Source organism: Tetranychus urticae, chromosome 3 (assembly GCF_039701765.1).
Source record: "Tetranychus urticae isolate SD_2017Ah chromosome 3, NJAU_TeUrti_SD_1.0, whole genome shotgun sequence".
Classification (NCBI taxonomy): domain Eukaryota; kingdom Metazoa; phylum Arthropoda; class Arachnida; order Trombidiformes; family Tetranychidae; genus Tetranychus; species Tetranychus urticae.
Window position 1 is genome coordinate 20,862,057 of NC_142960.1, and position 26,772 is coordinate 20,888,828.

The following is a 26,772-nucleotide window of genomic DNA, read 5'->3' on the forward strand; positions in this document are numbered from 1 at the left end:
TTGCAGAAATATTTGCTTCATTGGCAAATCAATACATGTTCTGGTTGAACATCTCACTATCACTTATCAAACTATCAGTCAATAAATGGTCAAACATTGGGTAAAACCTTTGGTCAAAGAAGCGTAATTTTCTAATCTTTAGAATCTTCATAATTTATGATAATAATTTTGTATGTATGCATGTTTAGATCACAAAAAGCCAGAATAAATGATCGCTCGATTAGATGTATTAAACTTGCTTGCATCAACAGAAATTATAATTGCTCTCTAATTGAAACTCTCAAACTGCAAATGATTTTCTCTCTTCATTCTCTACAAGTTATCTCAATTCTCATGTTTCCGTCATTTTCTCGCCTTCACTTTTTTTGTGTGACTTGAGCTTTTGATGTTATTATTGTTTAATCATTCTCTATGAGGGATTATTTTTAAAACGTATTCATTTAAGCCAATTCAACTATAATATATTCAACCATGGTCAACCTTTGTGATTAATATTAAGTCAATTTACTTGGTAAGTCATTAATTATTATTCCTACCACCAGAAACCCGGCTTTGTAGCTTTGTTTACTTGTGACTTTCTGTTTCTTGTTACCTTCATGACCGTTCTTGACTGCTTCATTTGCCAAGTCTCAGATTTAAGTCTATCATATTTTTTAAGGTTCAGTTATTTCGAGATGCTTACATCAACAATTATGTGATCTGCTACTTAATATTTAATAGTCAAGTAGTCATTGACATTCATGTTTATTTCTAGAGTTGGCAGTTTTATTAAAGGTTGGTAACAAGCAACATCTTACATCATAAATACAAGTGCAAGTTGTTAGTTTTACGGATCAAGTTGAGTTATCCAAATTTGACTCCAAACATGTGTTCAATAGCTTATCCAGATTCACTTTTTTTACTGAGATTTGATAAATCCTACTTATCTAATAACTTTTTAGTGATTAGTGGTTAATTTTATTTATATATCTAATTGTTATATCGATAAATTATCTACATAATCCAGTTACTCTTATTTCTCAGCTAAATTACAAGTATGAGAGATTCTAGTGTTTTCTTGCTAGCTGCTAATGCTCTGCACAAGTGTTTTCATTGTTAAACCACAATTCTCATTAAATCAGTCAGTGATTTTTTTGTTGAAAACATTGCGGCTCACAATTAACATTAGATATCATTGTTTTCAATCATATTGACTCTCTTCTACATGAACCTCTCATGACTGTTCATCTTTTACCATTGATTACACAGTATTTCAAGTAAAAGCAATTCAGTTTCCCAGTCCTTTAAGCGTGATTGTCAACTTTAAAGGTACGCACCGAATGGACGTAATATTACAAAATAACAATTTTAATCATCTTGACGAATTAATTAGCTTGGTATGTCAAGACAATCACATATACAATGTGACTAAATCCGGATACAGCATAAAAATAACATCTGATAGTCAGAAACAATACGAAACAATGGCCTATTTTCATCAACTTGATTAACTCTAAGGCTTGACGCCAATCTGCTTGCCAGAGTAACCTTCATAAATATCAGCCTTTTATCACTTTCAGTTGATTATTTTTACATAAGACTAACTTGATTAGCAAAAAAGAGTCTTCCTTTTAATTAGATTCACACTCATTACTGTTTGAGTTGAAATAGATGAAAGCAATCTAACTGAATTTACAATGGAATAAGTTGACATCCTTTCTAGATAATGATTATTTATTAGATTATGAGATCCGTTTAATAAAGCGTTCAATCCAGAATTGTCAAAATCAGATTAAGATTAAGCGATTATGATTGAGCATTGAGTGATTTGCATTCATGACACACAATGGATTTCAAGTAGAATGTAAAAATATGATTTGATTGGGAGATGATTTAAGTAAAACTCTGTCACTTGACATGACGTCGAAATATCGGGTTTTCAAAATACAGTTTCAGCATTTTTTCAGCAATTTGGGTCCATTCGAAGCCAGAAAATCTAATCTTGAATTCGTCTAAATTGTTCAATGTACATCGTCTGCTGTCGTATAATCATGATCTTCTCGATAGTGTAGATCAACTTGTAATGTTCCAGCTTGGCTCGTTCAGCATTGCCTAATGTGTCTTCCAGGAATCTTTTCAATAAATAAATATATGAATATTGTTCAAATCTAGATAATGAGAATGAAGACAATTAGTATAAGCTTAAAATGGAATGAAATAGTTTCAATTTTTACCGAATAAATTCAATTGCTTGCAAATTCACAAGATCTGGATTGTAAATCATGATTGCGACCAAAATACAAAATACAGTAGGGTTAGCGCAAAGGTCATAAAAGGTCGAGTGATCAGATGCAGGGTTTGAAGAATCATGCTTTTGATTTCCATTCTAAATTGCAGTAAAAAGATAAAAACAATCGTTAGCATTTTTCAAGTAATGATGGTGAATAGATTAATTAATAACGATTGTTTTTAATGGACAAAAATTGAATTAAATTCATGACTAATATCAAATTCAAAGTATATTCTGTGATCAGAGCTAATAGTTACATTGTTGCTTGGGTTATGATTAGTGAATGTTTGTTATGCCAAACGCAATAAAGCAAGCTAATAGTCAAGATAAAGGTTAGGTTTACTTTAAGGGATGTAGAAAGGCTGATAACTGATTTAATATTGATTAGAGTCATTAAACTTGATTTATTATTTACTTAGCTCTGAAGTAACTCATTTGTAAAAAAAGTAGTTCCTACTTGAATGAACAGATGAATATATTGAGCATTTCAAAAAATTGAGTCTGAAACAAAAAAGTTAGCTGAAGGTAAATAAATTTTCAATTACTTGCCAAGTGTTAACTCGCGCTAGCTTTAAAAGATGATTTTTAACCGATAGTGCATTTGCCCAGCCATAATTTGCCAACATGTATCGATCTGTGAAAGATAATTTAGAGTGTCCAGGTAGATACATACATGCAGCCATTAATTTTTCACAGCAAAATTGGTTAAATTTGAGAGGAGAGAATTCGGCAGAATTGAGTCCAGCAAGGGATGGCGGCTGGTTCAACCAATTGAATACATTGTACAAACATCTAACGGTTGATTCTTCGAGTTGAGTCAAGTTTAAACCTTCATGGTTACCTTTCTTTAGTGGAAGTGGGGCTAAATCAGTTTCTTGCAATTTCTTAGCAATCCAACCTTTAATAAGAAGTTCTACTTTATTTTCCTCGGCACTGTTTTCGGACGAAAAAGGCATCGATGACCCTGGTAACCCTGGTAAACCAGGAGCCAAATTACTAGATCCAGATTGACTAGCTGGACTGAAAGGAGTTGGTTGGCCTAATGTTGCTGTAGCTGAAGGAACGTTTGGTCTCAACCTTGCAGTTGAATACATATAATCGACAAACCAATCCAATTGCTTGTTTATCTCCTCCATACTTCGATTAAGTCCAAATGGTCCCATATTATATTCTGGCATTCTAGGCATTGATGTGTTCGGTGGAAATTGATTAAGCCTTGGTACCATTGGCATGGAATGAACAGGTTGTCTGTGGTTAAAGACTGATGGGGGTGTTGGTGACATTGGCTGGATTGAAATTGGCTGGATTGAAATTGGCTGCATAGACATTGGCTGGAATGACATAGGCATGAAAGGTGGTCTACGGTCAAAAGGTGTTGAAGGTGTTGATTCCATTGTCACAGAACGAGTTGAAGATGATGATGAAAGTGATTAAAATGATGGAAATAATAAAAGTGTGAAAGTTGAAAAGATCTACACAAACTTAAACTCAAAGTAAAACTAATCTTCTGATCCAAGTTGAAGGGTTCTTATGATCCAGATATTTTACCTAAGAGTTAATCTTAATCTTTTCCGGAAAACTGGAATCCTTTGAACATCCGGAGTTTTCATGTTGACCCTGACCGGGGGAAGGTAGGGGGAAAGTTTAAGGGATTTACATTTTGGACCAATAAGCTGGACAATGTGGTAAAAAAATTAGTGGATATAGTGGATTAATTGGACGACGGATTATCATTTTGAAAGTGTTGTGTGACGTGATTATGTCACATAATTTTCAATTAACTTATCTCAACGATTATTGAAAAATTGATAAAGATGGAAATGGTCAAGATATAGACGGTAGAGGTGAAGAAGTCCATTGGCATCGTTATCATTTTTTAATTATCATTGAAATAGATAATTGTGAAAAGATAAAAAGATAATTGTGAGCTATTTCACGCAACACTTGTTATTTGAAGAGCAAACAAAGCTTTCTTGATGCTATTTATCAATCTGGAAATATTTTGATATTGTTGCCTCATTTTAAGTCTTTTATTCTTTATTTTTTGCATAATTATCATTATTGTTCAGTGTAAACATGGAGAGATAAGACTTTTGTGTATAAGTTTACCGTTTTTTAAGCAACTTTCATTGAAAGTTTCAATGAAACCCAAGCCTTGAATGAATAACCAGCTTCAGCTGACTTCCCTCCTAGTTACTATCCCCAGCATTTCAACCAATCACAAGTTGACAACACAGCAATATGTCTGCATTTGCTTGCTTTGGTTTAAAGGGAAAGTGTGTTGACGTTGATGATTAAAATGATGCAATTGATTAACTTAATTTCTTGTTTTCAAAATTTATCTTGATGCAAGATTTGACCCATTATATCAGTTTGACGAAGTAATCACGACTGTTTAGATGCTATTCTGTTTTATACTTTGTTTATCCACTGTTTCTTATGTTGTTGACCAACACCCTACAACGCATCAAAATGTCTCCACTGTGAACCCTATGTCTATCCCTTTATCTATCCTTAATTCTGATTGTTAATTTATTTACTTCATAAATTTATTCAAATTTATTATTTTAAACATGTTATCTGTAAAAAATTTCAACATCGATTCTAATTTAAATTGTTCACTATCATCTTCACCTATGTCTCCTTCCTCAGATACATCAAATGAGGAAAACTCATTTCAACATAGCTTGGGATTCGGTGTTAATGAAAGCAATCAACATATTAGTCTAATGGGTGATGGTATTACAAGTTTTGCCGGTACCATTACTGGTAATGGTACCTCCAACAGTGGGTCTTCTGGTGTCAAAAGGAAAAGGGAAAAACTCGATCATCTATCTGAAGAGGAAAAGTTGATGAGGAGAAAGTTAAAAAATCGTATTTCTGCTCAAACAGCAAGGGATCGTAAAAAAGAGAAGTTATCTGAATTGGAATGTAAAGTTAATCAAATGAGTAAAGCTAATTGTCTACTCTTAAAAGAAAACGTTGAATTGAAAAAGAAGTTGGATCTCAATAAACTAAGTGAACTTCTAAAGCATAATGAACAATTGCAAGCTGAAAACAAGCAACTCAGAGAAAGGTTGGATGCATTAGAAAGTAGAATCAACAATGATTCTATTCGAGGAACAGCTCAACCATCCGTTCGCAACATGTCTCAAAAATCAAACAAAGTTAAGGTCGAATCTAATAGTGAAAGTTTAGTCACTGAGAAATCAAAAGTTAACTCCATTGAATCTGCAGCATTCATTAGTGGCTCTCTGCCGAAGAACCAGGAGCGAACCAAAGAGATCTCAGCGATTTGGACCAAGCTATTAGTTCCCTTATTAATTTTGATGGGGATGAATGCGAAGAAATCATCAAATGGTTACACCGATGTTCAGAGCAACTATTGGACCAAAATATCGACCAACTATCCGAAGACTCTGGAATTGAAGATGGTGGATCCCATTCTGATGAAGCATCTAACCGATTATCTCCAGCTTCGGAGGAACCAAAAGAGAGAGATTTGGAATCAATCAGGGACTTGATCACATTTGATCACATGTACCATCGAAATGATTTTCTGGTGCAGCCACAAGTAGATGAAATGACAGTCACCACAACGTCCCCTATTACAGTTGAAACTGAATCCATTTTAACAGATAACTGTGTAAAGAATACAACTTCTTTCTCCGAAAACTCCCCAAAACCATCAACATCCAACACAAGCTCTCTCTGCTATCCATCATTACCTCAACCAAATGATAATTTGGTTAACAAGCCTTTAAACTTTTTCAATCCAATAGATTCCAGTATATTATCCAGTGAAAGCGCTTTTTACGAATCAAATCTTAATCTATTTGATGACTTGTTTCCTGAATTGATTTAAATATATTTGCCTATACATTTCCGTACCCTTTATTTTATACCCTGTAATCAATTTTTTTTGGTGTCTCCTTTACTGTTAATTCCCTCTTATATAATTTAACTTATAATCGCATGTCATGAATTTTTCTTGTTCTGTGCTTATAAATCATTCTACAAATCATTCTTAAAGAATGCAAGATTGAAAATCAAATTGACTCTTTTTTTCGGAAAAAATTCTTTCGCGATAAAATATCAAGGTACTTCAAAGAGTAAGGTACTCTGCTCTTTTATAACAGATAATATTTACAATGTGAACATTATCAAGACAAACAGTTGATTTTATGGTTAACTTTCAGGTTTTTTTGCAGATAATTACTTGCTGCGTCAATAAGTAATGACAAGACTGGAATTTTGTTTACCTGAAAAGTATCTAATGTTTTGAGCTATTCAATTAACTCTTCATCATCCAGTTGTTCAATTCCGTGAATTTAGAAACATTGATAAACTTAAATCACCCAATTTGATTGTTACTTCAATTCTGTGGTTGCTTACAGTCGATTATAACTTCGGTGGATGATGAGATGAACCTGGACCAGGACCAGAGCCTTTTAGTCTATTGTTGGTTGGAACCCAAAATTGGTTGACATGCTGCTTGGACTTCATCTTACATGAGAAACCTTAAGAGGTCCAGGAGCTGGATTATGGCTATCGATTTGCACTGATTTTTGCTTTCACTGTACTTGAAGGCTTTGGTCATCCTGATTTAGATTCATCCAGGGAATGAACATTACTGAGGCACATAAATAATATCAAGAAGAAATATTCAACTATGACTTTCGCGGTAAGAGTTGAGAGTTGAGACTCAGTGCGTTTGAAGGAGACCATCAAAATCGAGTCCATTTTTTTAAAATTGAAATAATCATTCTTTCAACAATTTAATATTTACTATGGCTAATAATAACGCAAAATATCGCCAGAGACATTTACAGAGAGATATTTTGAATTTGATATTTATATGAAAAATAAATAATAAATCACACTTAATTTACCATTGAAAGATCACTCTACAAAAAGGGATGGAAAGCGTTTTAACCAATACAATACAACAATTCAAGTAATTTGTAAATTAACAAAAGAGTATGAATTGAAAATAGTGATTCTAAAGATTTAACAGAAAGATTTTATTCCCGGTCTTGTGAATTTAACATGTGAGCTTCTTATGAACAATAATTTAATAAAATACCTTCTCATTGCTTATAATTTGCTGTTAATTAAATTTGTTTCTTGGGCAATCGACTCCAAGACACGTTGACTCGGACAATCAGGAAACAATTGAAGGATCTTCATACATTTGTCCGAGTATTGTTTGGATAGACTTTGGCATTCATCAATAACATCAGTTTGTAAAATAATTTTCTTGATCTGAAACAATTTAAACAGAAAACGAACAATTAGAATTGAGTCATTTAAATACAATAAACAAATATAATTACTTTATTGCTAGTTTCGTCCTTTTCCCAGTCTAGTGCGGCAATAAAATTGATAAAACCAGGATCTCGTTCAATGTATTTGATTATTGGAGCCGAGATTGGACTCAATCCTTTAGCATCTTTCTCCAGGAACATTTGAATGTCTTTTTCCATCTGTGAAAGATAACCAAATTAGTAAATTATATTTGCAAAATCAATAAATATCAATTTCCCTTGGAAACCATTGGTTTTCAAAAAGCTTTCATTTCATTCAATTACATGTTAAACGAGAAACTGTCAGATTGTTCAAAAGACAATAAACATTTTTAAATTGTTTGATGGTTAAAATATGGTATGAAAGTATGCTAATCAAATAGTATTACATGATTTATACCATTTACTTGATAATTGGTGGACATCATTTCAGCCACTACTAAAGTACATACAAAGTTAATAATTGATATTGAATGAAACAAACTAGTCCTTCTTGATTCTATTTATATGATCAACAATAAATAACGATGATTAAGGGCATTCACTTGAAGGAACCAATTGTATATTCATCATCTTCTTCATAAAATTCATTATTTTCAATAATTTTCTCAATCATTATTTTGAAACAAAAATAGAGATTAAACTCAATCATATTCAGCTTCGAGTTTGCTTTCCAAGATTCCTGTTTTTTGTGGACCAAAATCAAATAATCTAGTCTCAATAAAATCAAATTTCAATGTTTTTGACATTCAGTATCAAGACTTGACTGAAGTGGACTTGAACCACAGGAAAAAGACTGCAAAGTAAACAGCTTAAGATCGAATGATTACAATGCAAACAACAATCAACACTAAACAATGAATTATTTGAGAAATAAATGGAAATAGATTGAATCAAAGAGTAAAGAAGAAGAGATAGCTCTCAATAGGATTCAATGAGAAGTTTAGTTAGCGGTCCTCAACGAGAGGCGCTCAAATCAGTCACTTTTTCAATCTCTTTCAATTTAATTTCAATCTTATTTTTTTATCTAATCTATTAAAAATACCTTTAAAGCGCCCTCGCCAGAGCCACTTTGTAAGCTTCACAAAATTGTGTTGAGAGAAACCTCTTCTCCTTTACTCTTTGGATTGAATGTTGAATTGAAACTTCAAAGGCAAATCTAATCTAAGGAGTTAAAAATGAAAAATCTAATTAGATGTTCATACCTTTGGAAATCAATTTAAATTGATTCATTCATTTGTATAAATTGTTCGCTGAACAATATTAAAATACAAAAATTAATGAACATGGAAAGCTACATAGATGTAAATTAAAGTTATTATTGAGTTTTGAAGCTTCACCCGCTAAAGTAGATCATTTGAAAGTGGTGTTTACAAACAGTAAACAGAAGTAATTTGATGATTTTTTTATTCAAATAAAAGCTTTAATTTCAAATGAAACTGATTCTTCTGTTGATTGTAATTTACTTACATTCCATTTGAGCTTTAGATTATATCCAAAATTGAATGCTGCCTGTTCAAATCTGATTGAGGATAGATTTGTCATTACGGTAATGAATTGAGCAGAGTAAGCAGCTAACTTGGCTGAACAATAGCCGCCATACTTTTCCCATGTTTCCATTGTCATTCCTGATTTGGGTAGAATCCAATTATTAATGTCTCTTTGATAATTATCAAAATGGTTAACACAAAATTCATCAATTGAAGCACCAATGAAGTCAAAAACATTTGCACGTCTAACTAAACTAGCGAGCCGAATGATGCCAAATGAGAAAAGATAATCTCCTCCGAGGACAGCAAGTTTATTACCATTGTTGAGTATGTTTAAAGTTCTGGTATCATCCGATTCCAGGGGTAAATTAATTATGGATTTATGATGAATGTACATCGCTTTATCAATCATTTCATAGCATTCAGCGAAAATCTTTTGTTTTTCCCAGACTTCTTGGTTAAAAGTAAATGAAGGTACAGATTCAAGTGACTTAGCGAGAAGAAGAAGCGTAAATCCACCCAAAGAGTCGATCAATTTTGTATCAGAGTCTTGAAATATTTCTTGAGCCACCGAAATGATTGGATGGTGAGTGGAGGAAAGTCCTGATTGAAGAGATGAAACCTTTTCCAAAGCAAATGAGGATAAAATTGTTTCTTCACGAAGTAAATTGCGAATATCAAAATGGCTTATTGAAGTATTAACCAGTTTACCAGCAGACTCAAGATCCAATGGGGTTAATGGGATTGTCCGATAATTCAGATCACTATCACTAGTCCTTGATATTGAGGAGGTCGATGTTGAAAAGATTCTCGTAATATTGGTTGCAAGATTATCCCGATGTTTCGATGACAGCTTAGGCTTGATGACATTTTTAGCCAATTTTATTGACCGGGCAGTTAAGCTCGTCATTGAAGTGAACTGTGTTGAGAGGCGAGAAGGTAAACAATCAAATAACAAAAAAAAAATAAAAGTCACATAAAACAATTCATCGCACAAAATTGACGGAAATAATGGCGCTGAACGATGAACGATGAGGATAAATGAGAAACTATGACCAAAAATTGTTGAACTGGTGGACAGGTTTTCATGTTAGATGTTAGTGTCACAAGTTGAAGAGCTCTTTCATCTTCCTTCTCCTTCAACTCTCTCATCTTTTTACTCTCTCTAAATCTTCTCCACTCCCTACCTTCCTCATCTTTCACCTTTCAGGATTAAGATCGAAGCTAAAAGAGAAAAAACAAGATGAAAAAAAGGTGGAGAAATATCATGTTTTTCAATAAAATGCATGATGTAAATAAAGAAGTTTATTGTTGAAACCAGCCGTTAGGGGCTCCTCTTTGGGTTAACCGTTGTGTCGTCATTGGGTCAACGGTTGTTTTTACCCATCTATGGAATGATTTGTTTTTACAACAATTATCTAACTTTACATTGTCACCTCAATTAAACATTACGATTTTACTGTTTTATATTGACTTATCTTTCATTTAAGGTACCAGCGAAAATTGTGTTGAGGTCAAAATGTGCTTTTAAAGTGGCTTTGAGCTTGTTTTCATCATTTCTTCATCCTACAGTTGTTTCATTTGTTTCACCATCATCATCATTCTTGTTTATTATATCCTATCAGTATCATCTTCATCTCATTCCTTGTCCTCAATAAAAATTTCAGCATCTCCTGGAGGCGATACTATTTCAAGCCAATCTTGATATTAACAGTTAACTTTGAATACTGGCAGAGCCAGCGCAAGGGAAAAAAACAAGCTTCACTCAACTTTACCCAATATTTATCAAACTCGTGTTCATAAGTGATTTTATCTTTAAGGTATCTTCAATGTTATCTAACCCGGAATACATATCTATCATCACTCAAATACAAGTCACTAGTTATTGGATCACTGTTATACATGATTTACTGGACCAGTTAGGAAATGCCAAAATTCAAAGAATTTTTTCATTCTTTTTACCCTTTATTTTCAATTCGCATTCTTTATGCTTTCTCTGTTTTCCAATATAGATTGCTGATCCAAATTGGGCTAATGATGGATTGCTTAGAATCAATGGTCTCTCTTCGTTATTAACATCATTAACTCTCTTTTAATCCGTTTCTCCTTCATCATCAAATCTTGAACATTTACAAAGTTAATCATCCTCATTGCAATTCATTGAACTTCTTCTAACCCAGACTCGCTTATCTTGGATATAAGTCTACTTAAACTACTTTAGAAGCTGTAAATCCATTTTACTTTCTAATTTGTTTTTTAATTTTCATTTTAAATATTTCACTCATAACTCATGTTTAACACCTTTAAAGGTCACTCAAACTATTCGGTTAATTGTGCAGATTGACCTGAATTTAGAGCCATAATCTTCCTACTTCATGTCTAATAAAGACTTCGACCAAGACCTTCGACCATTTTGCCAATTAATACAAAATTTTTACATAATTGGCTCAATATCTTTGACTTGAATCTATTTGATTTGAATTAAAACGATTATATTTGATTGAATATTTGATATCCTTTTAGCTATTCACTTTAATTACCAATCAAATGAATGCTGAATGCATAAATTATTGAATTAATTAAATGGATATTTGTTGTGACTGAACAAATCCAGTCATTCAATTTCATTTCTTCCTGGTTTTCAGGTACAATTGGAATGTTTATATTTCATGTAAAATTTTCAACCATTAAACTTTCGAACTCTTTTATAAGCAAAATCGAGTGGATTTGGCTGATTTATGTTGTCAAAAACTGACACCAAATCCACTCGATTGAACTCGAAAGTTCATTGCAATTGACCTTTTTCCCGATTTTCATACAAACTAGCAAAATTTGCCTTTTACTTTCTCTCTTGATCGCTACTGAATTAACTCAATCATTTTCTGTCTACATGTAATTTCAATTTTAATAACTGGCTACAATTGATTGTATAAATAGATTGGAACAGTTTCCTGACCAATCAAATGAACAGAAAGACGACAAGTTTAAGGATAATTATCAAATTGAAAAAATCACAAGATGAATTTAACATTAATTTGAATACATCATACATGATACATGATTATTGATGAATTTGATAATGTCAAGTTGATGATGAGTTAATGATTATAATTGAGATGGGTCAGATTCGTGTCTTGTGATGCCTTTATTTGTATGTATCATTGATCATTAATAACGATTCATAATCAGGTTTTAACAATATTTTGAATCCGGTTATGAGAAGCAAAGTGAATTAAATTAACAATGTCAGCTGTAACAATCAGATTTATTTCTCTGGACCGTTTCCTGATCCTGATGAAAATATAATTCAGTAGTAAAGGTTGACTATGGACCGGAATGGGAGGAGACTATTTTCCCCCCAAATAGGGGGACATAATGTACAAAATAAACCCAGCGCCCTCTTCATTTTAAAATGTTAAGTACTTACTCTACAGCAATAAGTTCTTGTTGTGAGATCAATACTAATGACTAACAAGGGATGTGACCTTGCTTGTACGATTATTTTCGATTTTTTTCCACTTTATTTTGTAGAGGACAAAAAATAATTAGACACGTATTTTTGCTTTTTTTACGCCGGTGCGCGGTTTTTGATATTTAGGTACTTTTAATTGAAAATAGTAATGAATTGCAGTCACTGAGAAGCAAGTAAAACAATGAAAAACAGAAAAATGAAAAAATCTTAATAAAAATTGTGAAACACTTTTCAGTGACTCCAATAGATTTCAATGCAATATCCTCACTTAAAAGTACCTAAATATCAAAAACCGCGCACCGGCGTAAAAAAAGCAAAAATACGTGTCTAATTATTTTTTGTCCTCTACAAAATAAAGTGGAAAAAAATCGAAAATGATCGTACAAGCAAGGTCACTTCCCTTGTAAGTTAATTTGAAATTATTTTAATCATTTTCATTATACCATATCAGACTTCATAAATATTGGTTACAGAGATTTATTTTAGTGAACTGTTTCCAGAAGAACAACTTAGGCTAACTTTTTACTTCAATGTTAGGTTTATATTTGTTGCAATAAAGCAAGACATATTCACAAAATGCATCTCCTCTAGATATGAACTGCTTTAAGTTGTTTCCTCTTGACGTAAAGTCACATCTATCGAATTCTTTTGACCTCAATTCTTTGTCTTCATATGATCCAGCCACTTCAAAACAAAGTTCTCGCAGTTTATAAACGTAAATTTCCTCTCCATTAGCACAACTGGTACGCGGGGTTGGTCCTAATTTGAGAAGCCGGTCTTTTGAATCACACTGGCGTACTCCAGTTGTTCCATTAAATGAGTAAACTGGTGAATTCCGATCGAAAACTGAAGAATCACAATATCGCTCGGCGTATATACAATAAATTCTAGCAGATTGAAGTTCTATATCTACACCACGACCGGTAAAAATTTTAGTAAAAGATGAACGAACCTCTTGGTAAGTAGGTTTATGTCCATCTTCACATGTGTAAGTACGTGGATCAATACAGTAATTGTAACCATAATTACTTTCAGTAAATATTATAATGATTGCTAAGAGGATGTAAATAAAGTTGCACCATAACATTTTGCTTATAGATTTATAACTGAGCAATTAGTATCAATATCGAACCGTTTGAATGAATTGAATTGTTTCAAATTAGTTGCTTTTATCCAATTTTATCATCGATGAACCCACCCTTTTGCCTTCAATTTATGCTTTTCAACACTCTGTGAAAATAAATGATTAGTATACGACATGAGACATACAATGTGCGTAAATATTTGTAATTATAGTAGTAATTGATCAAATTTCTACCGCTGATGTTGCAATGCAGTTAAAAAACAAGAACTTGTAAATTGAACTTTTCCACATTGTAATCTCTTTCGTCGCATTGAGATATTTTATTGCAAATGATTAAATCAATTTAAAAAAGTCATACTTCAATAATCAAGACCAATTGATTTTTAATACATTCATGCGCTTTATATTTATAAAATATGCAAGTTGATTATTTAAGTATGGAAACGGAAATAACAGAATTTGTTTGATCACATTATCATTTACTGTCATTGAACAAATAAAACTTACTTTCTGATATTTGCAGATCTTTTGACAATTCAGCAATGCATTTCTAGTGTAAACGAAAAGATAAAATTCTTAGTGCCAACCACTGAATTACTGTGGCCTTAACGTCAAATATTGAGAAAAGGTGATGAATCTATCGGAATTAACGCTTGTCAGAAATCATATGCAACTCTAACATGGGAACTTAACGAGATGCCTAGAGCCGATTTCAATCAATGAGATTTCAACCAATAGAAAGCATCGAGTTATGAAAAACTGTAGAGGCCTTCCGTGCAAACGAAGTGGTTCCTAAGATATTTGAGTATAAAATTCGGGCAATAATAATAATTTTGTAATAATCGTATCTAAAATTAGTGAAAATGTGAATTGGAGCTTAGCTCAGTGGTTAAAGGTGTGAGGGTAACAATGTAGGTTTTGGTAGCCTCACTCCTTTTATTGAATTTTATTTTCTCATTTAATGCATTCACTTTAATTATTTTTTGGCAAAAATTAAGAAATAAATGATCTTTAAATGAATCAATTAAAATGAAAAATATTGATAAATATTTCTTGATTTTTACCCATTTTTATCAATTTTAGATATGATTATAACAAAAATCCCCGAATTTTATACTCAAATATCTTAGGAACCACTTCGTTTGCACGGAAAAGCCTTGGCAGTTTTTCATAACTCGATGCCCTCTATCGATTGACACCTCATTCCTCGGCTCTAGACATCTAGTTTAGTTCCCTTGTAAAAGGGTTTTGTTCACTGAAACTATGTTAAGAGTGTTAAACGTGAGATATACAGTGATGTGCCAGATAATGAGAATAGGTGGAAATAGCTTATTTCCACTATTCGTCGGGCACTTGAATCTTGCTTAATAGATTGATTTCGCATAAAATTATCATTGCTATCTGCCCTCTTGAGTTTTTTGATTGATATTTCCCGAAAGAAAATCAAATTAAGTTAATTAATAACTGAAAAATTCTAAATAAAATTTAACTCTTCTTCAATAGGGACCGTTGAAAAAATTATTCTCATTATCTGGCATTCTCATTATCTGGCACATCACTGTAGTGCAATTGCATTAATAGTCCATACCGTAAAGTAATATATTTATACCCCCGACCATATAGTAAAATTTGTTTTCAGAGCTGGTCATAAGTTGTCAGGTGTTTCAGGTAAGTTGTCATAAAATGATCTTTTCTATTGAAATAAGAAAGTTTGTTTTGATAAATTACTACCGCCATGAGCTATCTATAGCAAATGTCACCAACTTGCTTGACCAGAGAAAGGTTCGATGTCACCGTCAGTTGTCGTATATCAGTGTGTAGAGTTGGTGCAAGAGTTAGGAATGGTGAAAGTGTTTCTAATTATTCTAATTGTGGCCTAAAGTCCGTAAAAATGGACGACAAAAATTGAGAAAGTTTAAAAAAGTTGCTGCGAATTGGAGTGGCTCTCAACGTGAATTGGCCTCTAAGTTCAACATTTCTCATCCGTATTGTCGAAAGCTACTGTAACAATTTGGAATCAAAACTTACAAGCGGATTGATGTCCCAAAATCGACACCCGAACAGGTATGCCGCCAGATGGCGCGACTAAAAAATATGAAAGAAAATTTGGTGCCCGTTAACGGTATTATTGACCTGATTGAGGATGATGAAAGCTATTTTTCATTATCTGGCAAAGGTAATAAGCATTATTTGGCCAGTTGTAGGGAAAATATTCCCATTGAAGTAAAATGTAAACCCAGGGCTAAGTTCGAGAGGAGATTGTGCGTTTAGATTGCCATTTCAAAACGAGGCCACTCAGAGCCATTTTTTGTGCCAGCAAATTGTGCTGTTAACTCTGAAATTTATCGATCTGAGTGTATCGAGAAAAGATTGGTACCATTTATCCAAAAAAATTACTGGAACCATAGGTATTTGTTTTGGCCAGATGGCGCTTCTTGCCATTACGCCAAAGACACAATAGAGGTTCTCGAAAAATTCGAGATAAATTATGTCAAAAAAGATTTGAACCCGCCAAATGTACCACAATTGAGGTGCATTGAAAAGTTCTGGGCCCATCTCAAACAAAAAGTTTACTCTGACAATTGGAAGGCTGACAATTTCGCACAATTAGAGCGAAGAATAAAATCGAAGCTATCTGAGTTCGATAGCGATTATTTTGTTAAACTATTTCAAAATGAAAAGAAAAAAATTGCTCAAGCTGCCGAACAAGGTCCTTTTTCAGTAATTATCTCAAATAAATGATTAATTTCCCCATAAATATGTGTTTAATTCAAATATTATTTTACTGACAAACTTTAGTGCCCATACCTTGCTTAAATTCATTAAAGTTTTTCTGAAAATTAAACAAGATGCTTTGATTGTCATGAACTGAATTGACTCAACTATTTCATTTAGTTTGCAATTTTTTCATTCTTTCATTCAAATCTATACCAATAGAATTGTTTCCGCAATCATTCCTAATTACGAACTGATTAAAAAAAGAAAAATGAAATCTTTGCTTTTATATAGCAATATGCGCATCGATATTTTTCGCGGATTCGACTTTCTCTATTTTGCTTTCGCTATTTCTTCTTTCACTGTTTTGTCCTTCTCGGTTTTGAGCCCAAACCGTATTAAAGCTATCGTATTTTTATCAATTTCAATTTTTCTCAATTTTTCAATGTTTCATATTAGTTATATAGTTTAAATTTTTGTAAAGGCTTTACGTTCAGTAGCAACATTCAAGAAAATTTTAGTTCTTACAGGAAATTGAAAATCTTTTAGGGTTGCTGAGTTATGTTAGAAAAAACTGTTTTTAGGTGGGGGCGTTTTGTTTTGGATAACCTTTCAAAGCGTTATCTGTTGGTGTATCATTTGTTTCAAGACTGGAAAAATAAAAAATATTCATGAGTTCAATTTTTCGTTTCTCATGCGGCCTACGGGGAGCATGTTATTACTTCGACTTACTTTCTAGTTATCATGAAGTGTTCATTTAGACGACAGAGATACACTCAATTTGCAAATCGTGCAGCGTAGCTAATACAAAATTGTACAGTTTTTTGCGTGTGTCTGTAAATTTTTTTTGTATTTAAAGTCATATTTTTATGGCTATAATGATAAAATAATTAACCTATTTGAGAGGGATTAGAACGAACCTTCAAATGAACTTTGAAAATCTTCAGCAATGAACTTTGATGGCCTTAATTCAAGTTTCAATTCTTAAATCAGGCACTTTTGAAATATTCGTGTTTCGGGCCAGATTTGTAGATATTCGGTCAAGTCGTTTAGGCGCTGCCCGTCAAGAAAGAAGACAAAAAGTGGATTTTCAAAATGGCTAAGCTAAATTGCAATCTTCATTTTGTGTAAGATTAAGCATAAGATAAAGCACAGATCGATATAGTAAGATCATTTAGGATAGCATTTTGATGATAGTAAGGGACAATGTCCACTTCAAAGGCTAGTAGATGGATATTTAGCAAAGAGTAAAGTAATAAGAGACAACCGAAAGGTGGTAAAAGGAAAGTTCTGTCTTATCTCACTGGAGGCATAAATTGCGAAAAATCAACAACAATAAACAACAAATCAAGTTAAAGCTTTTTCCTATTCCACCAACTTTCGCTACACCCGATAAATACCAGGAGTACAATGTACTTTCCACGTGTTTTGAAGGCATCTAAGTGAGCACCTTTGAGGTAGTGTAGCCAATCAAGCAATTTAAGCTTGATCGATGCTTCAGAACAGAAAATTACAGTGGACTGATTTCAGTCATATCATTTCAAATCGATGAAATCAACGTTCAAACGTTACGAAATACACAAAAAATACTAGAATGCAACTTTTTTGCGAACGTCTCTTTTCCATCACTTATATCTCTTAATTCAAAACAAAACAGATCGTAAAAAGTTAAAGTGATGAAGGTGAAATAATTTTAAAACTAATTTCCGGAAACGTTCGCAAAATTGCTTTGAGTCCTCAAATCTTTCAATAACTTATGCAACTTTGCTTTACTCTTAAATGATCCAAAACTGAGCTAACAGAGATGGTAAAGTTCCAAAATAGCAAAACCGAAACAGCAAAGTCAAGTTAAGCAAAATCCATTTCAGCCAAAGGCATTTCAATCGTGCTGGTGATAAAGAAAATCGCATTTCTCATGCTAGTCCAACGTGTTTAAGTTTTGCTATTTTTCATTTTGCTGTTTTGGAACCAAATCAACAGAAATGTATCCGTCAAAATATTAATATGAATTGAAAAAACAAATTTGCATTTAGTTTCTATGAAAACTTTTTTAAAGTTTCCTTTCAAGAAAATTTGGTAAAAGTCTAGTTACACAAGACTTTTAAATCAGTAACCAATCAAGACTGTCAATCTGTTTGAATTTAGTATCAATCAATTAAATGTAAAAATCGAGAATAGCTCAATAGATAGATATTAAAGCTAATTCTGGAGCGGCTTGCTGGTCAATTTGTTTGTCCACTAATTCAACAATTGAATATTAGTTAAAATATCATTGTATCATTGTTATGTAAAAATTATTAAACCAACACATACGTACCTTTACTGCGATCGGTTTAAATCGTGTGTTAAATTAACGCTCTTCCTTGTGTCCGTGTAACTAGACTGTTACCGAAAATTTTCTTCATCAAATCGATTTTTCCCAATTTCTGATCGATTTACAACCGATTTACAATTGAATACCAACGCTTTTGAGTGTTATTATGAATATTAGTAACGCATGCGAATATTGAACACTGAATGGAAAATAAGAAAACAATTCAATAATGTTACTATTTCCTGAATTATCGTTTCAATTTTTCTTTGTTTTTCAGATGAAGCCTCTTTTCAGTTGGAATCAAGATTGATGAACTGATTGGAATGATATCCATTAGATTCTAGTTTTTGGACTGTTGATTTACAAACAACTTGATTTACAGCAAAAAAGACGACACAAGCTGAGATGACCTTCTCTGGAAGATTATCTGACTTCAAGCCAGTTGGCATGGACCACTGAAGGTGGTCTGTAATTGCCCATCTTAAGGGTTAAAGTGTAAACACAAGCTAAGATGACCCTTTACAGGAGAAAATGCAATCCAGAGCTCTGAAGCTTAAAGAAGTCTGTTATTACGCATCTTGAAGGAAGGACACGCGAATCAATGTAAATAAACAATCGATTTGATCGCATGCAGGAAAATGTTTACCTTAATTGTTTACCATTTTCATCTTATCCTCTTGGCTCTTAATCTTCATCATCTATCTTAAAATTGTTAACCTCAAGGAAGCGGTAAAAACCAAAGACGATAATACCAAAGTAGGATTTCGAGGCTTTGTGGTAAGGCAAGTATAAAAGTCATTCATGTCAGCACAGACGACTGACAGAGAGACAGAGAGACTAATAAAAGTGAGAATATATTTAAAACAATTCAATTGACAATTAATGGTTATTTTTAGTCAAGTCTTTGATTCTAACGTTTAGTTTTTCGTTTCTTTCATCACAGTGAATATCTCTAGTGATCCCATCATGATTGAGCTCAATTCATCTTATTGCTATTCCACCTATGATGTTGATATCTCTTTAATATCACTGGACCCGTTTTTATCAGTAATATCACCATCACAATCATCATCATCTCCACAGTCATCAACGTATTCAAGTACAGACTCCAAATTAATGGTTAAAAGACGATTAGTTGGCTCCAAGAAATCATTTGACGGACGAAAAACTGCCAATGCAAGGGAACGTGCTCGGATGAAAGTCCTTAGTAAGGTTAGTAAATCAGTTTTTTCAAACTTTACAACTCATCAAACAAATCATCAATCAAATGTTTTGTAGTTACCTAAATTTATAAATTGTCGTGGACTTACATGTGTTTTTTGAAACCTTTGCTCAACTTGAAGACATTTTGATAAGCTCAAGCAGTTAATGAAACGTTTATTGAAAGACAAATGAGCTGAAAATCATGTGTTTTGTCCATTCATCATGTTATACAATTTATTGAAATCAGAAGTCAATATTTGAATTTGAATCTCATTGTTTTTTTTACTCGATTCAGGCCTTTTCAAGATTAAAAAGCTCATTGCCTTGGGTACCAAATGATACTAAACTGTCCAAACTAGATACCTTGCGATTGGCATTGAGATATATTAATTATTTGGCTTTGCTGCTTAAAGATGGCCAAGATAAAACTTTTACATCAAATGGAGAGTCCAATTGCTTCACATTTACTGTAAGTCAATTTCAATGTGATTTCATTAACATAACTAATTGTTTTTGATTTTTATTATGTTCTTTGCTAGAATTGGTCAACTATTCAACAACATGAAAGCTATCAATATCAGATTAACTCTGAATCTACCACAATTGAACACACAGATCTACAAGAGCTATCAACCTCGTGTCCATCAACATCACCAAACAACATTGACCAGGATGTATATAACTTTGAATACAATTTTTATCAACCATAAAATATCTGTGGCCTTAATCACCCAAATGGCAGCTGTTGAACTATTGAATTGGTTTGTAACGATTGATGAACCAAGAAGCTTGAAAGTGCCATTGCAGACAAATTGGATTCCAATAACAAAATTAGCTGATTGCGAACAACTAATTTTATTCTTATTTTCTTACATTGTATTATAGTTATATTGAATTTTGATAATATGATAGCTTGTTTCAATAAACGTTCAATGAAATGTACAAACAAAGATGATGTAAATGAAATGAAAATTGCTTTTCTGTGTGATGACATTTTGGTATATTTTACAAAACAAGGATTGACCTTTAATCCCGGAGGTAATGGTTCATTCACGTTGACAATCAAGGTGATCAATAATACACTAATAGGAAGGACCAGTTTCAAGGTTTACCTTAAAATCCAAATCCATTAATGGATGAAGCAAAATAATACAAGTTTGTGACTAATGATGTTGATATATTGGTTGTGATCTCAAAAAATGTGGATAAATACCAATAGAAAACATGTAAATCAGAAAGGCACTATTTTAAAAATGACAGTATCAACAGATTGTTGCTTGTTTTCAATGGAAAGATTGTAGGAAATGAAGAGCGAAAACTAGATTTAGTCTTGAATAAGCTTGACCCATCAATTGAAAAATCCTTGTTTTTCTTCCGGTGTTAACTGAAAAGAGGAGAAATGAACAGAAACTGATTATAATACTGGATCGACTGGATCATCTCACTTTAAATCTCTACTGGCCTTAGGGTCGATGGTATTTTCAGTGAGCACTGAGAGAGTTTCTGTTAAAAATGGACAACCTAAGCAGTTTAAGTTTATTTAGCTTTGTAAATTCAAACACTCTGTTTTGTCCACTTTACATTTGACCTTTATATTTTGTTATTGAATATTGAAAAGCAGAATGTCTTCATTATCTTGTTTCATAGGCCTAAGTTTAATTTGTTTAATCAATTGTGCTTCAATCTCACAGTCTAACGTGGCCGATCGTTTTGGCCTTCCATCTGGAAATGATTTAACTTCGTTGTCATCATCGTCCAATGCTGATCCACTCGGTGATTTAGCTCTTAACTCACCAAGTTCCAGCTTGATTGGTCGATCATCGCTTTCATCAGGAAGCTCCTCAGACTCTAAAAAACAAGATCCTTTGGGTGATTTTGCTATTCGCTCAGCATTGTCTCATCGATCAGCCTCAACTCCTGCACCAACCTCGTTGTCACCTTTATCCTCTTTATCACCTTCTCGACTCATTCCCATGATTTCATCAGCAACTTCACGGGTTACAGCAGCTTTGCCTGTACATGCTTTTGCCATGAGACCAATCAACAGATTATTGGATCTTTTACCAAGATATGATTATGACGATTCCGCGCTTACAGGAAGAAACTCTATTTCATCGCCTGGTTCTAGAGGACACGAGTTTCATGGTGAACGTAGACAAGACCAATTCAATAACTTTCCAAATGGACACGGTTTGACCTCATTGAGCGCAAATGATCCTTTGCCTGATTTGATGAAACAAGGCACAGTGGCCAAAGCACCATGGCTTCCAAATAGATTCCAAGGAACCAATCATCAAAACAATAATAGACGATCAACTTTACGGAATATTGTCAACAGAATTTTCGGATAAACATTTTAATATCTAATAGTGTTTTTTCAAGGGGTAAACTCATTTTGTACACATTGTTTTGTATCAATTTAGCAATAAAATAGCGCTTGAATTACCGACAAATCAACGAGTTGAGTTAATTTTCACAAACCAAACCGAATCGAGTTTGTGATATCAAGATAGGGAACTGGAAGAATCAGATTTTAAAATTGATTGTATTTTTAGCTGTTTAGATATAAGATTGTTTACTTGTGATTTAATTGTCAAAAGATACAAGATTACGATCGTTCCAAGTATTGTAGATGATTTAATGGTTTTTGTTTGGGTATAGCAGCCATCGTGAATTCAAATTTCATTGATTAAAATTAACGTACGCTATTACAGATGAACTTATCTGTTCTTTATTTGTTTGCTTCAAGACGATTTTAGTTTATTTAATTTTGCAGGGGGATTGGAAAACAAATAATTACAGTAAATTGAGAGAATTGTAACAATTTTAGTTGATTGTTTGAAGTATTCTGGATGGTTAACAAGAGTTAACTTGAGATATAATGGTGATTTAAATTGTATTCAATAATCACAGGTTTTGAGGAACATTCTTAGGAGAAATTATTTGGCCAAATCAAGTAACATTTGGATACAATTTTTTTTGACAAGTTCAATTGTGATTAAACATGAGGATTAGTGATTTAGTAGCATATTAGGGAAGTAAATTAGAGAGAGAGACCAATTCAAAAGTCAAACTAAATTAGTAAATTTGCTGACTGAAAATGTTACCTCGAGTATTCAAGAGGAGTATTGGGAATTTTACTGCCTTGATATTGTCTCGATAGATTCTGATTGAACCACATGATCAATGTTTTTAGATATTAATAGACTTAGAGTTTTTCACTTTTTTCAATGGACTAGTCAAATTTAATAACAGTTGAGGGCACAAATTTTAATATCTTTGTGCAAATTATTGATCAACTTATTTTGATCAAAAATATGTCATTACAAGAGACTGAGCTGGTGAAAAAAGGTGTATTACTTGAATTGGTTTTCACAGTTGTCAAAATTAAAGATTAGGTTACGTATAACAATACAAATATCAATAACTAACATGAAACGGTCAATAACGAGTGCGATTTCAGAATGTTAGCTAATTAGAGCCATGATGAGGTGAATTTGATATAATATCGCGTCCAAGAAAAGAGAGTTCAGAATTAGCTGAGCAATCAGATGTTGATCGATTTGAAGTATGGTTGATGTATGGTGAACCTTTTTGTATTATATTTGAACCTAATGAACCAAAATTAGGGGTCATTGAGAGATACGAGAAAGGGTATGGAGAGCATCCAGTTGAAGAGAAAGCTTCACAGAAGGATTCGTTTGTAAGACCATTTGTTCCGTCATTGGCGCCGTGAATTTGACCATTAACATTATTTTCCACTTCAGATGCATTACCATTGATTGATCCAGACATTTGACGACGATCCAGCGAGCTATGACCATTAGATGATATAGGGGTTGAACAATGGTCAAATCCATCAGAAATATTTTCATAACAATTTTCACTCGATGTTTGTGATTCAGACGATTCCGATCCTAACCAGCCATTCAAAGTGTACCCATTTGACTTGGCGGGAAAAAAATAACAAGAAGAGGAAGAAGAAGAGGAAGATGATGATGATGATGTACCAGGGACTGGATGACGATTGTAGCCTTTGGTTGTTGAAAAAAGGGAGATAGGCATAGCACCCATTGATGAATCAGTTGAGGGTGACCAACGACGATGAGGTGGAGGAAAAGTAGGATTATGAGAAGGGTAAGGTTGCTGGGAAATCTGGTCTTTGCTTGCTGGGTGGACATAGTTGGATAACCCATTTGAAAAAGAGGATGATTCGTCCGTATTTATAGACATTTCTGGTCCAGAGGGGATTGGACTGTTGACCATTAAATCATTGGCCATTCCATTTGATCCATGGTTAACTCCATTGGTTAGCTCAATATTTTGATTATAGTTTGTTGGTGAAGAAAAAGCGGGATCAGATTCATTCACTCCATTTGTTTTCCATGGTCCTGTTAAATTTGTTACATGGTTTGTTGCTGCGATTATTGTTTTGAGTTCATTAGTATAGTAATCAGATCGGTCTGAAGTGATTGGGGTTTGTCTATTTAATGGTGTTAAATTGTTGGAGTAATCTGAAGAGTCAAGTGTATTTGAATTGTTGTGGCTGGTACTTACAGTGATTGGTACAACAGCTGGTGATTTATTTAATGGAGTCAAAGAGGATCCATGTGATGGCGACGGTATTTTATCAATATTTTCATTTACTTCTTGTTTGACCGTCCGTGGTTCAGATGAAGATTCAGAGCAACACCGTCCACCATTATAATTATTAATATCACCATTGATTGAACTCTTTTCAGATCCGGCTGTTGACCATAAATTACCAAAAGCATTGGAGCTATTCATAGATAGACATCTCGATAGGTCATCAATAGAGGTTGGATCATTTTGTTCTTGATTTGATCGAGCACTCGTCGAAAAGACTGATGTGGTTGAGGCTCTCTTTGAGCTACTGGAAAATGACGATGATGATGATGAAGACGATGAAGATACATTTTTGTCTGAATGGAAGAAACGGTTTTTAATTTCATCACAGTCGCGGCGTAAAGCCAGCAGCTCTTCCCATTGATTGAAAGCCAATTCCTATGGAAAATAATAGAGATGAAAAGATAAAAATATAACAAAAATCAAAACATAAAACATCAATAATAATAAATAAACTTAATTTGACGAATCATATTTTGATAGAAGAAAAAGAAATGTGATTAGTCAAAATGAAAGCAAGTTTAAAAATAACAAAAAATAAAGCCACCAAAAGCACATTCATTTGGCTTTCAAGCTACACTTTCACGGCTGACGACTTTTTCAATCAACAGGTGATGCAGCTGAAAATTATGCTTTATTTTAATCCAATGTTTTTTAATTTGCTTAATTCAAGTTGATTATAAACTGCCATACCTATATAAATGATACAATATGATTGCGTTGAATAGGAAAAATAATCATCAAATGTCTGCGATTAAACATAACGTGACTTCAGCTTAATGTTATTAACAACGTGATTTAAGCTTTTCATCAACGCATGATAACAATAGGTCAATATATTGTTATTGAAATCAGTAAATCAATGTAAATTGAAAAATAGATCTGAAAAAAATGAGAAAATTATCAATTTTCCAATTACATAATGGACCATTTGACCATTTATGCAAAAACAAAGTGATTTTATTCAAATTTTTGTATAATTTTATATTTTCCAAGTAAACATTTGTGATTTAACACTAATTTTTTAGTCGATTCCATCATCTTAAGTCAAATTAGTTGATTATCTTTCGATTTTTTGTATCGGAAATTGAGTTTTACCGATTAAACAGACAAAAAGAAACGGCAATTTTTAGATTTCAATGTAAATCAGGATTGATTCATCGTTCAAAATATAAGGTAAAACTTGATTTCTGATTTTGTCTAATTTTGAAATTAGCGGTTGTCTTACCTTTAATGAGGGTATCTGTTGAATCCAATCCGATTTGGATAGGTCAAAGTAAATTAGTTGATTATGAATCGTTGTCAGCTGTCTTTTTTGATTCTCCAATTTGTTTGCAAGACTTCGATGTTTAACTTTTAATTGTGACAACCAAACTTTTTGATCATTAGACATTTGATTGGTTCCCGATTGGCGTTGTTGATCCCTAGAGTTGTCACCATAGAAAGACCTTTTCCGTTGAATAACAGAATGCCGAGTTGCAGTTTTTTGTGAATGATCTGAACCATCTTTATCATCCAAAGAATAATTAGATATCATCAGAATAGTTAAGATCAAGAGTTTTAAGGATAATTAAGTAAGAGTTAGGTTACCAGAACCAGAAAATCGCAGCAATTAAAATTATTGTTACCAAGATTTCACTTAACACAGCTTGTAGAGTATAAAAACAGAAATAAATAGTCAAAGATTGTAAACATTGAAGTGTTTAAATTTTGAGAGGAAATTGTTGATATATTTTTTGTATTATTATTACAATATGATACAATTATGTTGATGATTATTACTAGTTTATTGTTGCTATTTAACACTTAAATTAATATTAAAATTACTATTGTTATTGTTGTTTGGATTAAAGTTTGAAATAAAGCAAACTAGTCATGGCAATGTTTCTTGCTGTTTGTGTTGGAAAGGGTCAAAAGATGATGATATTATGGAAGTACCAATGGTGATAATGATGATAAGGATGATTTTGTCACTGAACGTGATGATGAGTGTGATGGTGAAGGTGAACAAAAAGTAAGAGAGAAAAGAAAGAGATGATGAATACAATAAGGTAAAAGGTATAAACTGATACAAATCAATCTGTATATCAACCAATATGTATTGACAGGGAATCTTTTCAGTTGATCAAAATAGTGAGCATGACCAGGCTATTGATTGATTGATTTTAATGATGATAAGGATGATGATGATGATCAAAAAAGCTGATGATTGTTCAGCAACTAAAATTAATTTAAATGAGAGTGTATTTGATAGGCTTTGGGGCTCTCAAAT

The 26,772-nt window shown here is 32.8% G+C and overlaps 5 protein-coding genes across 7 annotated transcripts; 2 read left to right on the forward strand and 3 right to left on the reverse strand.

The window, feature by feature from the left end:
- The first annotated feature begins 317 nt into the window (after window positions 1-317).
- On the forward strand, window positions 318-6,323 carry Xbp1 (X box binding protein 1). 2 transcript variants are annotated; one of them, XM_015932312.3, is made up of 2 exons: window positions 318-511; window positions 4,922-6,323. In XM_015932312.3, exon 2 carries the CDS (start codon window positions 4,999-5,001, stop codon window positions 5,791-5,793), a length of 795 nt encoding a protein of 264 aa, XP_015787798.1. In that variant the 5' UTR covers window positions 318-511; window positions 4,922-4,998; the 3' UTR covers window positions 5,794-6,323. The 2 variants fall into 2 exon arrangements, with proteins under 2 accessions (XP_015787798.1, XP_015787797.1); XM_015932311.3 differs by lacking the exon at window positions 318-511 and having other exon boundaries at window positions 4,124-6,323.
- Window positions 1,696-3,760, reverse strand: LOC107364866 (uncharacterized). The gene is made up of 3 exons (XM_015932309.3): window positions 2,815-3,760; window positions 2,214-2,365; window positions 1,696-2,147 (listed from the first exon to the last, which is right to left on the reverse strand). The coding sequence occupies exons 1-3, from the start codon at window positions 3,661-3,663 to the stop codon at window positions 1,976-1,978; spliced, it is 1,173 nt and encodes a 390-aa protein (XP_015787795.1). The 5' UTR covers window positions 3,664-3,760; the 3' UTR covers window positions 1,696-1,975.
- Window positions 6,324-7,278: 955 nt separating the features above from the next.
- On the reverse strand, window positions 7,279-10,588 carry LOC107364865 (all trans-polyprenyl-diphosphate synthase PDSS2). The gene is made up of 3 exons (XM_015932308.3): window positions 9,046-10,588; window positions 7,606-7,755; window positions 7,279-7,534 (listed from the first exon to the last, which is right to left on the reverse strand). The coding sequence occupies exons 1-3, from the start codon at window positions 9,973-9,975 to the stop codon at window positions 7,367-7,369; spliced, it is 1,248 nt and encodes a 415-aa protein (XP_015787794.1). The 5' UTR covers window positions 9,976-10,588; the 3' UTR covers window positions 7,279-7,366.
- Window positions 10,589-18,655: 8,067 nt separating this feature from the next.
- On the forward strand, window positions 18,656-20,803 carry LOC112539133 (uncharacterized). The gene is made up of 4 exons (XM_025161386.2): window positions 18,656-19,496; window positions 19,594-19,862; window positions 20,149-20,322; window positions 20,393-20,803. Coding segments are annotated over exons 1-4 (615 nt in total). The 5' UTR covers window positions 18,656-19,495; the 3' UTR covers window positions 20,564-20,803.
- Window positions 20,804-23,066: 2,263 nt separating this feature from the next.
- Window positions 23,067-26,642, reverse strand: LOC107365018 (uncharacterized). 2 transcript variants are annotated; one of them, XM_015932484.3, is made up of 3 exons: window positions 26,091-26,638; window positions 25,729-26,006; window positions 23,067-24,878 (listed from the first exon to the last, which is right to left on the reverse strand). In XM_015932484.3, the coding sequence occupies exons 2-3, from the start codon at window positions 25,891-25,893 to the stop codon at window positions 23,325-23,327; spliced, it is 1,719 nt and encodes a 572-aa protein (XP_015787970.1). In that variant the 5' UTR covers window positions 25,894-26,006; window positions 26,091-26,638; the 3' UTR covers window positions 23,067-23,324. The 2 variants fall into 2 exon arrangements, with proteins under 2 accessions (XP_015787970.1, XP_015787969.1); XM_015932483.3 differs by having other exon boundaries at window positions 25,729-26,642.
- Between the last annotated feature and the right edge of the window lie 130 nt (window positions 26,643-26,772).